The 14,786-nt window shown below is 42.9% G+C and overlaps 2 protein-coding genes across 3 annotated transcripts in view; one reads left to right on the top strand and one right to left on the bottom strand.

The window, feature by feature from the left end:
* The window catches only part of LOC106806490 (src substrate protein p85-like), a 40,515-nt gene extending 29,785 nt beyond the window's left edge, over positions 1–10,730 (bottom strand). Inside the window, exons 1-4 of one of the 2 annotated variants that reach the window (XM_014808454.1) lie at positions 10,587–10,729; positions 5,776–5,982; positions 4,929–5,104; positions 3,760–3,870 (exon numbers count right to left, since the gene is read on the bottom strand). In XM_014808454.1, the coding sequence (XP_014663940.1) occupies positions 3,760–3,870; positions 4,929–5,104; positions 5,776–5,927 (439 nt within the window). In that variant the 5' untranslated portion in view covers positions 5,928–5,982; positions 10,587–10,729. Of the gene's footprint in view, positions 1–3,759; positions 3,871–4,928; positions 5,105–5,775; positions 5,983–10,586 lie in introns of both variants that reach the window. The other variant, XM_014808455.1, reaches the window with a different exon arrangement.
* Positions 377–14,786, top strand: part of LOC106806492 (importin-5-like) — a 21,940-nt gene continuing 7,530 nt past the window's right edge. Inside the window, exons 1-2 of the mRNA XM_014808457.1 lie at positions 377–575; positions 1,148–1,250. Of these exons, the coding sequence (XP_014663943.1) occupies positions 392–575; positions 1,148–1,250 (287 nt within the window). The 5' untranslated portion in view covers positions 377–391. The remainder of the gene's footprint in view (positions 576–1,147; positions 1,251–14,786) is intronic.

The raw sequence follows: 14,786 nt of genomic DNA, 5'->3' as shown, positions 1-14,786 counted from the left end.
CTCTCTCTCTCTCTCTCTCTCTCTTTCACCACATCTCCCCTTTTCCTCTCTCTCTCTCTCACCCACCTCTTTTTCTTTCTCTCTCTCTCTCTCTCGCGCGCGCTTTCTCTTTCTTTCTTTCTTTCGCTCTCTCTCCCCTCCTCTCTCTCTCTCTCTCTCTCTCTCTCGCTGTCTCACTCTGTCACGCCGTCTCGATATTGACGCTACACTATCGCGTTGGGCGCGTCCTAGTCATTCCTAAGACTTCCGATGCTACCTCGTTTTACCGCATCCTGATGCTTGCGTCGCCTAGGCAACCACGCGCACGCATCCTCCCCCCCACCCCCACCCCACCCACACTGAACATGACCCGGCCCGTGACGATACGTTCGCTTGACGCCAGGTGCGACAGATGGCAGCACTGCTGCTGCGGCGACTCATCATCGGCTCGTTCGACGAGTTCTACCCGACGCTGGCGCCCGAGATCCAGGCGGGCATGAAGGAGCAGCTGCTGCTCGCCGTGCACGAGGAGCAGAACGATGTCGTGCGCAAGAAGGTGTGCGACGTCGTCGCCGAGCTCGCGAGGAGCTTCATCGGTGAGTCTCGCGGACGGACGCGCGCGCACGATCGCGATCGCGAAAAGGTCGGTTTAAAAAACGATCGAAAAAAGTGCGACGGCCAAAGAAACCGGCGAGGGACCGCTGCCGCGTTGCGTTGTAACCTGCGTTCTGCGAGAACTGACACGAACGCTGAGCCCTCGTAGTGAGTGAGCCCCCCTGAAACTGTCGTCGTAAAGTTTCGCGTAGAAATATAATACGCTTTGATTGCGCATTAGACCGGGCGCGTTATTGCCAGCTCTGTATAATAGTATCCGTTTGGAAATCGTCGGTGTTACGAGCGGTAATATGCACCACGCGTGCTGAATTTGTGGTAATCTTTGTGTTATAATGTTGCTGGGAAGGAACATGAATGTATCAGACTGAAATCTGATTTCTGCTGTTGAAGTTTTAGTCTGTCTTTCATTAGCAAAGCATAGTGACACACATGGGAAAATCCATTGTAAAAACAGAGACTGTTGAGTGTTGATTGAATAAAATAAAAGAATGCAATTTTCTCGTAGCCAATTCTGCTTGCTGATGCTTTAACTGATGACTCTCTGCTGTTTTAGATGAGGAGGGTGTAAACCATTGGCCAGAGTCACTCAAGTTCCTGTTCGATCTGGTCAGCTCTCCGAATGCGGCCTTGAGAGAGGCTGCACTCCTGATCCTCAGGTAAGCCTGTCATAGTTTCAGTCTTAATTAAATGATGAATAAATAAGTATACGGTTTATTTTGAATTTGTGCATGTTCTGTGATTAAATTTAGTGTCGTATTCCAATGTGTAGTAATCTGGTTAGGAGCTGAAATTTTTGTATGTAATGTGGGACTCCCTGAAAATTCTGCTATACTAAAAAGTTCGTTCCAGAGCACAGCCTCACGGAATTACCGTATTTTTTTCAGCAAATGTCCAAAGAAAATTTGGCAGACATGCATCGCATGAATCTTCAAATACGTACATGCGTTATTGTTGTTGTGCTTTAGTTTTGAACTTCAGACTACGGACTTCCTCATTTTGCTACGGACTCCCTCTTTTTGAGGGCAGAGTCTGTTGGACTCCCTTGTTCAAAAGTTAATTTCTAACCCTGCGCTTACTATATACCCACTAATCCAACTGGTGGTTACGGAAACGGTCGAGTAAATTTATTTAGGTCACTCACGGGTGGTTTCCCAGAAAAGACTTACAACATGAAAACACGAACTTTTGAACACGACGGACTGCTTGCCCTCAAAAAGAGGGAGTCCGCAGCAAAATGAGGGAGTCCTCAGTCTGAGGTTCAAAATTAAAGATATTAAAAATAACGCATGTGCTTATTTTTAAGATTCATGCGCTTGCATGTCTGCCAAATTTTCTTTGGACATTAGCTGAAAAAATACGGTAATTCTGCGAGGCCGTACTCTTGGAACGAACTACATATGTAGTTAGTATGGCAGAATTTTCAGGGAGTCACACGGACTCCTGCATATGTCAAATCAGGGAGTCCGACAGTAAATCAGGGAGTATTTGACCTCGGACTCCCGTTAATTTCTCACCCTGGTACATGTATGCATAAACGAATGTTTTCAGTGCGTATTTTACAAAAATATGCATGCTATCTGAACCACTGGGTAGGTAGGTTAAATTGAGAGTAGCAGTTTAAAGTTACGACGTTTATCTTGCCGGCTAGCATATATTTCTATTGTATCACAAGCTACCGTTTAACTAGCCTTAGGCCTATAGCCCTTGTTCGCCACACACACCTGTGGCGAACAAGGGCTACAGTACTACTACTAGAGCTACCGGTTAACCTACCACGCTGAGTGAAAACATTCACGGTTGTTCCCCACCAATGTTGTTCATAGAGCCACGTAGCGGGATACGAATAGCCACAGGGGTGGAGCTAAGTAAGTGAAGGGCAGGTTTGCTTGTCAGCGAAGTTAACGTGATACCATTGCCAAGTCACTTGTGAAGTTGTGTGGTTATTTAAGTAGTTCATTGTTAATGTTAATGTTATGTTATTGTTAGCAAGCGGGACAAGTTTTAACGTGGAGCATCATGTTGTTACAAAGTATTTTTCATAATTAACTTCTTTCTCACTGAAGCGTCACTCACTGTCACTGTCTCTGACACTGACAGTGTCAGTGACACTCGTGACACACTGACAGTCACACTGTCAACTGCCTGGTGAATATGGGTGTTGACATTTTTACATAGTTAGGCCCCATACATGATACAGTCTACAGAACATGAGATTTATATATGCAAATCAAAAACACGACACATGCAGCTGTTAGTTTACAAGACAAGAATGAAAAACTTCACAATGCATGCAACCCAAGCAGGAAACAATACCCTACGAGTGAGCTGTTAATCAGGGAACGATAGGAGAGTACTAGATTAGTGATCACGAATCTGCTAGTCTGCAATTGCCAACCACACTACGGTACTCTAGTTTGATTTATAGTTGGCTGACAAAGAGCTGCCGAACACCCCAATCACTCCTGAAGTATTTGACTGGCTGGCACGACTGCAGAAAAACGATGGCCAAATTTTCTGTAGGCATATTGAAATAGCAGGCAGGTGATTATGTTAACTGCACACCAGGCACTTTACTAAGCAGCTGTACTCAAAGCAGAGATTCATCCCTGCGGCAATCAGCATTGTAGTAATGGTGTCTAATTTTCATCGGCAAAAAAAGCAGTTCTGACATTTCAACATGCACTTTATCAAGCTCATCACACATTAATTGAACACTGGTGTTATTATCAGAGGAAGGGATTGTTAAATACAGTTTGTTAGTTCTTCTTTTGTTTGCATTAATCTGTTTTTGCAGTTTTGTTATTTCACACACTTTTAAACAAGGCACTAATTAAACCGGACACTGTGCTAACCAAAACAAAAACCCGATTACCAATTGTTATTAATATAACCCCTTACTTTGTTTTTGTTTGTTTTATGCACAGTAAACACAACACTGCACACGCATAATAAATAAATATTATTAAATTAATTGAGACATCACCGCAGCTACAAGATGGAATCTCATTTCATTAGCATAATCATCCTTCTTTCGTATCACAGCTAATGATCCAATTAACACTATACACGCGACGAGAGACGAAGTGCTCTCGTGCACGAACAGCAAAACACGTGCTGCCGCCGCAACGAGACATTTTCAGGTTGCGAGGATAATGGTAGCGAAACCTTTCTGGGATTCATGCTTGGCAACGGATTCCTTGTGGTCCCAGCCAACAGCAGCTTTGTCCACGCGATCCTCCTGCACTCCATACTTGCCACCGAACCCAGCCGAGTAGTCTACAGTTGGGACAAAAAAATCGGAACGTGCCATCTGATGTCACAAACGTGCGAGTCGGTGGCGTGGTGCCACCAGCGCGCATCATGTGCGAGCCCAGGGTGTAAAATTCCTTTTCATTTGCGCAGCAGCTGCAATCATGCAGGCTAAAGTCTAACTTCACAGGCTGAGAGAAAGACTGGTAGTTTATAGACGTTTTACGATAGTAGTTTGATCCAGCTCAAATGTTTTGATTATAAACATTAACAGGTTGTACACACTGCTTACACTCATATAAACCTTTTCTCCATACAATTTATATATGGTAATGGTATAGACTGAAAATTTGAAATTGGAGGTCTCAACAGTTATATCCCGAGTTTAGAATGTCTTGGATTTGTCTTTTTTTGTCTTTTTTTCTTATGTAATATAAATATAAACTGACAGTAGTTCACAGGACTACTGTTTTCTGTTTTCAAAAAGTCTAGGAATAAATCTGATAATTACGGATATAAATCTGGAACTACAAAACTACCATGAATTTTGCACCGTGTAAGGATCAACCAACACGGCGGTAGTTGGCAACAAACCTGCTTACGTGCAATTTAAGTACAGCAAAGTCCACATCACCAATATGCATACGTGCATACATGCACAGACAGAATTATACCACAAAATAAAATGTTCACTGCACAAAAATATGACTGCGAGCATACACTAAGCATTACTAATAACCAAATTTCAGCAATAGAACAATACACATATAGGTACGTAAGTACACACGTATATAAACATAATGTATGATACTACACTGTCATGCAGAGCCATCTGTAGGAGAATCTATTGTGTAAAGGCATTTCGTTGGCACAGACCATCTAGGCTAGAAGATACATTTGCAAATTTAACAGTTATATTTATTTGTGAATATCATTAATAATAATGTAACACTAATAAACACCTCTACATTCTATTGACCATTGAACCTTGATCATAGAAACTCAAAAGATGTTGAAAATTACCAATACGCAATTAACAATACAAGGAATTCGTCACAGATCCACACGCTATGCTCTCATCATACCTTTCTGGGAGGCATGCTTGTCCACCTTCTCAATGAAATCATGCCCCTTAGCTGCCTTGTCCATTCGACCCGTCTCGATTCCAAACTTTCCTCCGTAGCCATGGGAAGACTTGGGACCATGCTCAGCCCTTGAAATATCCTCGTCTTTCTTCACGCCTTCCCGTAGCTCTTTCATGCTGCAAATGCAATTCCACAATGCATGCACAGCGCCAAACAGTTGGGCCTATTTTTAGAGTAGCTATCTTACCCAAAATGTTTCTACGAGTCAACATTAATACTCTCCGTTAGGAATTAACCCCAATCCTGTGTATAACAATTGTACAACTCTGTTAATTACAGTTTGAGTGAAACTCTGTCGATCATGACTTGATTCCAACTCTGCCAAGTATGACTTGACCCTCCATCTCTCTATTATGAGTTCACACTAGCCTGTCCATTTCAAATTGACTCTCCCTCTCTTTATTATGAGTTTACACTAAGCCTGTCCATTTCAAATCGACCGCAACAAGAAGTCATGTCATTTATGATGGGGGTGAATGGGGGATGGCCCAGAAAGGGGTTGAACCAATTGGTATTCAATACGAGTGTTATAAACAGCCCCCAATAAACAGGTAAAGTAAAGTCAATCAGTTCAAACATTTACAAATCAAGCTCTGAAAATAGCATGACTGTGCTGGGCTTGTTAAAACTAAATACAGCTGCAAAATGATGCCGTGCCATTTTGGTCAATTAATGCACGTTGGAGGATTTATGGGCTGTCGCAAAGTAGCTATGTAGCTTTGATGGCACGTCGGACCCGACATGCGCTGAAGGCCTGACGAGAACCCCGAGAAACATAAGAACGTACTCGACGTGGCCGCGGTCTGGTGCTCCGTAGCGCTGGTCGTGCTCCGACATCTGATTCGAATAGTCGGGATCCGTCTCCCAGTCATCGTCGTCGGCGTCGCCGCCATTGTGCCCGCTCAGGTCGACGTTGTGTCCCGCCGCACCCCTCCACATGTCGGCTTGTGCTTTACACAGCAGGCGATCGATTCGCAGAACTCACAGCTGCGCTCTGGAACGTAGCGAGGTAGCGGCCAAGTTAGGGTAGAATATCAGAGCCCGTATCACAACGCAGAATGTAGAATGTATGATAGCATACCACACGAACACCTACGTGTACCTCCTACCAATCCACCTACCTTCTTGGCCGGCTCCCTCCTTCCCAACCGACAAACATTTAAGTTCACAGAAAGGTAAGTACGCATTCATTGGTACTATGAAACTATGTACACATAGGTTGATAGTAGTACTCGCTGATTACAACCGACCAGCTACTGAGCAGAGCAATACTCAGTGGGACAGTTTCAATTGGCTCTACTCCCAGACGTCAGTGATAATAACAACGATTGTCCTAGACTTCTAGTCTAGTGAAAATCTAATTTTGGCCAGCCGAGCAATTTATCGGCTACTGTCTGGCTTCATCACACACACATGCACACATGCACATATATGTAAACACACACATGTATACAGCTCATATGACATATCTGTAAGGTATGTTAACGTTACAGACATATATTATTATTAAGTCAGACGTGCATTCCCAGCAGGCAAGCAGCGACTCCCATGAGTTTGGATGTTTCGCACGACAAAGCCATGGTCTAATCATGGTGGGTTGATGATGGGGCTGCTCCTACGTTACAGGCTTGAGTTGTAAAAAAGAGCTACAATAAGTTTAGGACAGGGGTTCCGTTAGGAAATTGGGACGGTGTTTGGTCAAAAATTCTCCCAGATGTACAAATTCTTAAACATTAAGACATGAAATTTCCAAGTTATCTGTCTCCATGAAAGGCATTGTCAGGAATGCATTCATTAGCTTTCCAACACGTGCCACCCCACATAAAGTAGGTAGGTAGGTAGGTAGGTAGGTAGGTAGGTAGGTAGGTAGGTAGGTAGGTAGGTAGGTAGGTAGGTAGGTAGGTAGGTAGGCAGGTAGGTGGGTGGATAGGTAAGTAGGTATGAAGGTACGTAGATGGGTAGGTAGATATGTAGGTAGGTAGGTAGCTAGGTAGGTAGGTAGGCAGGTAGGTGGGTGGATAGGTAAATAGATAGGAAGGCACGTAGATGGGTAGGTAGATATGTAGGTAGGTAGGTAGGGCTCCAGCTAATTTTTGGATTGGGAGAGTATTTACTCATCAATTTTCAAATCATTTGGGTACTCATGGTACTCATGCTCAATTTTACCATGAGTATTCGCCAAATACGGTACTCATAATTTTTTCTACCAGTGAGTACTGAAAGTATTTTGCTTTCCAAGTTGTACAACTCTGCTTGCATTGTGTAAGTGCGTGTGTGCGTGCCAAGTGCATATATGTGCTGTACTTTTTGGTTTTATTTTGTATCCTTATTCAATGACAACAATGTGTTACCTTATGGTCTGTTTGTCATCTAGAGTAAATAAATATACCAATTGCTAAAATTAAATCGTTGATTGTTACATTTTAATTAGCTATGTACATGTAGCTAGCTGTAACTTTGTATTGAATATCTAGTGACTAAGTGAAACAGTGATACAGAACTTGACACATGCACACACACGCACGCACGCCTCACGCACGCACACGCACGCGCGTCAGCACGCACGCACGCACGCCACGCAGCGACGCACACACACACACACACAGAGTAAGCCATCTACTACCAACACCCCATTATATTGGATGTGTCGATAAAAAATCACCCACTTTTGACTAATAGTGGGTTGTGGCACGTGGTTTATGCATCACGCCCGAGACGTTCGAATGTCAGCCTGTCTGACATTCCAAGCTGATAAACTGTATTCTGATTGGCTGCTCACGCGTTGTAGTCCAAATAAAAAACGGGTTTACAGGGTGAGAATTAACGGGAGTCCGGAGTCAAATACTCCTGATTTACTGTCAGACTCTGATTCGACATCTGCAGGAGTGCGTGGGACTCCCTGAAAATTCTGCTATACTAAAAAGTTCGTTCCAGAGCACAGCCTCACGGAATTACCGTATTTTTTCAGCAAATGTCCAAAGAACATTTGGCAGACAATCATCGCCATCAATCTTCAAATACGCACATGCGTTATTGTTGTTGTGCTTAGTTTTGAACTTCAGACTACGGACTCCCTCATTTTGCTACGTACTCCATCTTTTTGAGGACAGGAGTCCGTTGCGACTCCCTTGTTCAAAAGTTAATTTCTAACCCTGGGCTTACTATATACCACTAATCCAACTGGTGGTTACGGAAACGGTCGAGTAAATTTATTTAGGACACTCACGGGTGTTTCCGAGAAAGGCTTACAACATGAAAGCACGAACGTTACGAATACGTGAAGAATACTACAGTAATTGTACTCTCAGTAGGTTTGTATACATTTAAAGTGTGTACCCTGAGAATTTTCTAGTGTTTTCCCACTTTTCATGATACCTTACCGTTTATTGCTTGAGTAACAGCAATTGTCTTAGAGTAACGATAAAATGTCTTAGAACCTTCGTATTCAAAAATCCAATGAAATCATGCGCACGATACAATTTTTGTTGTTTCGTTGTTTGTGTTATTCGTTTGCATCGCTCTCGAATTTTCGTGGTAGCCGAGACTGACTTCACGGTGCAGAATGCATACCAGCACGTAAAATCAGGTCAGAGTGTAAACACACCCGCTCTACTACGAAACAGGGGTGCAGTGTAGTACTATGCCGTAGTCTGTTATTAGATAAGCTTGTTGGATTTGCCAGTGAGATAGTAACAGGGGAATGACAATGAGAAAGTGCTCTGAATATTGACAATAAAAAATCAATAATATTTATTAAAGCAGAATGGCACTGCCCTTTTGTTTTAATTAGTTCGCTGTTTGAGACGCCATTTGTAATTTTTGAGAGTCACGTATCGAAAATTTATTGCTGGTATGATGATGGTCAAATCAATTTTTCTATGCTATAATATCACTGCATAAAATCTTGGTGTTTTGATATGTTGGTATAATAGTGATATTTCCAGACTGTCAGGCTGAGACTATATCTGCTATATTTCCGTTGTTTTCTGAGCGCAAAAACTCGCGGTACACTGTCACTTTTAATGCACACTGTGGGAAATTGGTAGCGATCTGTACTCTATGTTTTGTAGCATCAGGGGTAGAATTAACTTTGAGTCACGAGGAGCTGCTTGGCCCTCAAAAAGAGGGAGTCCGAGCAAAATGACGGGAGCCTCAGTCTGAGGTTCAACCCATATAAAGATATTAAAAATAACGGCATGTGGCTTATTTTAAGATTCATGCGGTTGGCATGTCTGCCAATTTTCTTGGACATTAGCTTGAAAAAATACGGTAATTCTGCGAGGCGGTACTCTTGGAAGCGAACGTACATATGTAGTTAGTATGGGCAGAATTTCAGGGATGTCCACGGACTATGCATATGTCAATGCAGGGAGTCCGATCAGTAAATCAGGGTAGTATTTGACTCGCGGACTCCCGTTAATTTCTCACCTGGTACAGTGTATGTAAATGAATGTTTTAGTGCGTATTTTAACAAAATATGCATGCTTCTAACCACTGGTAGGTGGTTAAATTGAGAGTAGCAGTTTAAAAGTCACGACGTTTATCTGGCCGCTAGCATAATTCTATGTATCACAAGCTACCGTTTAACTTAGCTCTAGGCCTAGAGCGCCCTGTTCGCAGCACAACAACCTGTGGTGAACAAGGCTACAAGTACTACTGACGAGTAGCTACGCAGTTTCAGGGTTCTCCTACGTTTGGCGCAAGGGCGCGCGCCGCCCCGTTGGGGAAACTCCCGCCTGTTTCAATAGTTGCGCCCCGTTTTAAATTACGCTCCGCCCGATTAATTCGCATCCAAATAAAAGTTTTGCAAGCGCGGAATTAGATCGTCAAGGAATTCGCATTCTGACCAGGACACGCGGCGTGTGTAATTTTCCCAGCCAGCCATGCACCTTTTCGACAATACACAAGTACAAACGTTAAGCCTTGTACCGAACGCCAACACTAACGTACACGCGACTCGGCTATTCTTATATATACATACAAGAACCCCAAATACCGTCTATGTGTGGTGGGATTTTAACGCATAATTAAGTGGTAAGGTAAAAAAAACGCCGCCCCGGACGGCGACCCCTAGTTTCCCCCGCCTTCCCCCTTTTTGAATTCATCTGGGAGAACCCTGCGGTGTAACACGCCGCCGATGAAAACATTCACGGTTGTTCCCACCAATGTTGTTCATAGAGCCACGTAGCGGGATACGAATAGCCACAGGTGGAGCTAGTAAGTGAAGGCAGGTTTGCTTGTCAGCGAAGTTAACGTGATCACATTTACAAGTCACTTGTGAAATTGTGTGTTATTTAGGTAGTTCATTGTTATGTTATTATAGCAAGCGGGACAAGTTTTAACGTGGAGCATCATGTTGTTACAAAGTATTTTCATAATTCACTTCTTTCTCACTGAAGCGTCACCCACTGTCACTGTCTCTGCACTGACAGTCAGCACTGTCAACTGCCTGGTGAATATGGGTGTTGACATTTTTACATAGTTAGGCCCCATACATGATACAGTCTACAGAACATGAGATTGATCGTAACGAAATGAACTTTTTTTAAAGATCGCGATACATGTAGGGTGATTTTGTTTCATATACGTCTGACTTACCTACAGTTTTGTCAATCTGAACTAAATTACAAGTTTATAGAATACAAAGATGATGAGTCTACAACAGAAAAGAAGTTTACTCCCATGAACAGGATGAATATTTCGACGCACACTTCCGGCTAACTGTGACGTTGGTGCTGCCCCCTATATATAACTCAAAGAATAAATAGATTTTGATTGGCTCATATTTGGCCGGCGATGTCAAAGGGCACACTTTTGCCGCGCCACACGGTACTGACTACTGTACCAGAAAGATGGCGTCCGAACAGGAGCAGTTTGAAACTCTTTTGGCTAGTTTGATGACAACTGATAATGATCTGAGAAACCAAACAGAGGTAAAACTACGCTGTATTGACGTTCTATACAATAGCATTTGTGTCCATGCGACATATCAATATATTTGAGCTAAAAATGATTTGATTAAGCAGCGTTCTCCGCTGCGTTTGAGCATGTGCTAACAAATTAGTGCATGGATGATAACTCGGATAAGTTAACGACGGATGTCTTCAATCATGTTCGCATCAGTATGTAAAACTGGTGTATTCGTATTGTAAAATCTAGCTGATATGTAATCGAACTCATTAGAGGGTATTTATATATTACACAAACAATCGTAATCGTCCGTTATACTTTGTTTTAGTTGGGCCCATTTTCACGCTACATGTAACATTGTTGTCAGTCTGTGCAAGTTTGACGTGGTTTGCAGACGTTCATTCTCGTGTTGTCGGCAATAAATACATACTGCATGGTACCCGCCGTAGTCATTCTATTCGCGACTTTAGTGTTTATCCGTCCTGGTTAATTTGGTAGGTACAGAACAGAGTTAAGTGATGTAGGGCCACTAAATTTGATGACGTGCCTTTGGTTGTGCAATACTGGTAATATACCTACAGAGCCACGTGTTTGAGGCTGAAGACTGAACTCTGCTGCCTCGTGTTGTTCTATATTTAGCTTAGAGATGAGTAGGTCTGTGTGCTTCTCATTCCTCGGGATGTAACATCACTCACGCGTTGGAATGCAGCATTATTCAGAACCCTCGTGATAAGCTTCAGTATGCTGTCAATGTTAATAATGACATGTTAATGTTTATTGATATATTATACATTAAACTTCAACATGTTTCCTTTATAGAGTAACAGTATAGGCTATAGGACTATAAGTAGAACTAAATTTATAGGCAGTGTAGCCAACCCTATTTAATTTATGTAGGGCCTCAATGAAATTTATTGTTATCTACACCATTCAAAGTTTTATTTGACAGGGTGCTGGTAAAAATTGTCTTAGGTGTAGCTGTAGAGTAACCCTAGTTATTGAATAGTGTGAACTTTTTATATTTCATATGTCATGCTGATGATACATTGATCAATATAAATGCTATTTTATTACGAGCGTAATTAATCAGTGCATTTTTCTTATTTGCAGACTGCATATGAAGCTCTTCCTGCCAGCACAAAAATCCCACATTTGGTTCAGGCCATCAGAAATGCGAATGTTGGAGTTGAGGTTCTTATTTTTTTAACATGCAACTTTAATTTATATAAATGAAACTTAACTACAGCTTAAGGTACTGTTATAGTACTCTGCAGGAATTGTCTGCGCTTACAACTCTGGTCCAAGGAAAAAAAAGAACTGTTATGAAACCATTTACTTAATTTATAGATATTTAAATTTGTTTAATTCACATAAAGGTACCTTCAGCCCCTCTATCACATTTAGCAAACACTAGGTAACTTGTTTAGCTGCCCCGAAACGGGTGTCAATTTACTATTAGGCTGTGTTGTCTATATAATACTTTATAAGCCTTGCCGGTTTCTCATGTTGCAAAGTAAAATGTATATTATAAGTATGAGTATGGATCAGTTTTGCAGAGTTTATAGATTGTGTGTGTATGTGTGAGTGTTTGCGCGCATGCGTGTGCATCTTACCAATAACTGTACCCTGGAACCCCCTTAACAGTTTCGATATCTGACCCTAAAAGTTATGTGCTGTACTTTTTGGTTTTATTTTGTATCCTTATTCAATGACAACAATGTGTTACCTTATGGTCTGTTTGTCATCTAGAGTAAATAAATATACCAATTGCTAAAATTAAATCGTTGATTGTTACATTTTAATTAGCTATGTACATGTAGCTAGCTGTAACTTTGTATTGAAGTAGCTAGTGACTATTGAGACAGTGATACAGAACTTGACACATGCACACACACGCACGCACGCACGCACACACGCACACACGCACAGAGTAAGCCATCTACTACCAACACCCCATATTATTGGATGTGTCGATAAAAAATCACCCACTTTTGACTAATAGTGGGTTTGTGGCCACGTGGTTTATGATCACGCGCGAGACGTTCCGAATGTCAGCCTGTCTGACATTCCAAACTGTATAAACTGTATTCTGATTGGCTGCTCACGCGTTGTAGTCCAATAAAAAACAGGCTTACAGGGTGAGAAATTAACGGGAGTCCGGAGTCAAATACTCCCTGATTTACTGTCAGACTCCCTGATTTGACATCTGCAGGAGTGCGTGGGACTCCCTGAAAATTCTGCTATACTAAAAAGTTCGTTCCAGAGCACAGCCTCACGGAATTACCGTATTTTTTTCGGCAAATGTCCAAAGAACATTTGGCAGACATGCATCGCATCAATCTTCAAATACGCACATGCGTTATTGTTGTTGTGCTTTAGTTTTGAACTTCAGACTACGGACTCCCTCATTTTGCTACGTACTCCATCTTTTTGAGGACAGGGAGTCCGTTGGACTCCCTTGTTCAAAAGTTAATTTCTAACCCTGGGCTTACTATATACCCACTAATCCAACTGGTGGTTACGGAAACGGTCGAGTAAATTTATTTAGGTCACTCACGGGTGGTTTCCCAGAAATGACTTACAACATGAAAGCACGAACGTTAAGCATACGTGAAGAATACTACAGTAATTGTACTCTCAGTAGGTTTGTATACATTAAAGTGTGTACCGCGAGAATTTTCTAGTGTTTTCCCCACTTTCATGATACCTACCGTTATTGCTTGAGTAACAGCAATTGTCTAGAGTAACGATAAAATGTCTTAGAACCTTCGTATTCACCAAATCCAATGAAATCATGCACGATTACAATTTTGTGTTCTGTTTGTTTACCGCACTGATCTCTATAATATAATCTGGATAGGGCATCGGCCGTTCGTGGTGTTGTGTTGTGTGTGTGTGCCCGTTGTGTGCGTTCAGTGTGTGTGTGTCTTGCGCATCGTATTCACGCCAGCTTCGCCTTAGGTCCGCGTCAGTCGGCAGCAAGCTGCTCTTAGGGCATCACGTCAGCAGCAGCTCGCCTTTAGGGCTCCAGCTCAGCAGCAGCGCAGCTCGCCAGCTGTTATTGATACATGTACGCTCGCGCAGGAGATATGCACTCATCTTTGGAGTGCCGCTCGTCTAGTTTTATTCATACATTTAATTAGCTCCGCCTGCAACAGAGTTGCAGGGGAGCTAATGTTGAATCGTGATTCTCTCCGTGTGATGCGTTTCGTGTGTTTTGTAGCCAGCACGCTCGAGGCACGATACATGTGTACAGCAAGTTGGCCGCGATCGCATGCAGCACCAGCTCGCCTTAGCGCCGGACCAGCCAGCAGCAGCTCGCCTTTAGAAGCGTCCAGCAGACAGGCTCCGTTACTACGGTGTGTGTGTGTGTGTGTGTGTGTGTGTGTTGTGTTGTGTGTAGTTTGCTGTGTGGTGTGTCGTGTGTGTGTGTGTGTGTGGTGGTCGTGTGCTGTCGTAGCTGTGGTGTGTCGGTGCTTGTGTGTGTGTAGCCCCGCCGATCGATAGCGTCGAGTCAGCAGCTAGTGCGGAGTCAAGCAGCAGCCAGTGACCGGCCGAGTCAGCCAGCGGCGCAGTCATCAGCTAGCCCGCCCAGCGAGCACGATACATGATACATGCTCGGGCAGCTAGGCACTCTCCGCTGAGTCCTCTGATCTAGTTAAAGACTAATAACTATGACAGGCTTACCTGAGGATCAGGAGTGCCAGCCTCGTTCAAGGTCCGCATCGGAGAGTGACCAGATGCGAACAGAATGAGATGACTCTGCCAATGGTTTCACCCTCCTGCATCTAAACAGCAGCAGCAGCTATCAGTTTAACGCATCAGGCAAGCGAATTGCACGAGAAAATTTCATTCTTTTATTTATGCAATCAACAGTCTCTGTTATCT

The sequence above is a fragment of the Priapulus caudatus genome, unplaced genomic scaffold (assembly GCF_000485595.1).
Source record: "Priapulus caudatus unplaced genomic scaffold, Priapulus_caudatus-5.0.1 Scaffold164, whole genome shotgun sequence".
NCBI classification, from domain to species: Eukaryota; Metazoa; Priapulida; class Priapulimorpha; order Priapulimorphida; family Priapulidae; genus Priapulus; species Priapulus caudatus.
Note: the sequence above shows the minus strand (reverse complement) of the source record. Positions and strands in the feature narration are given on the sequence as shown.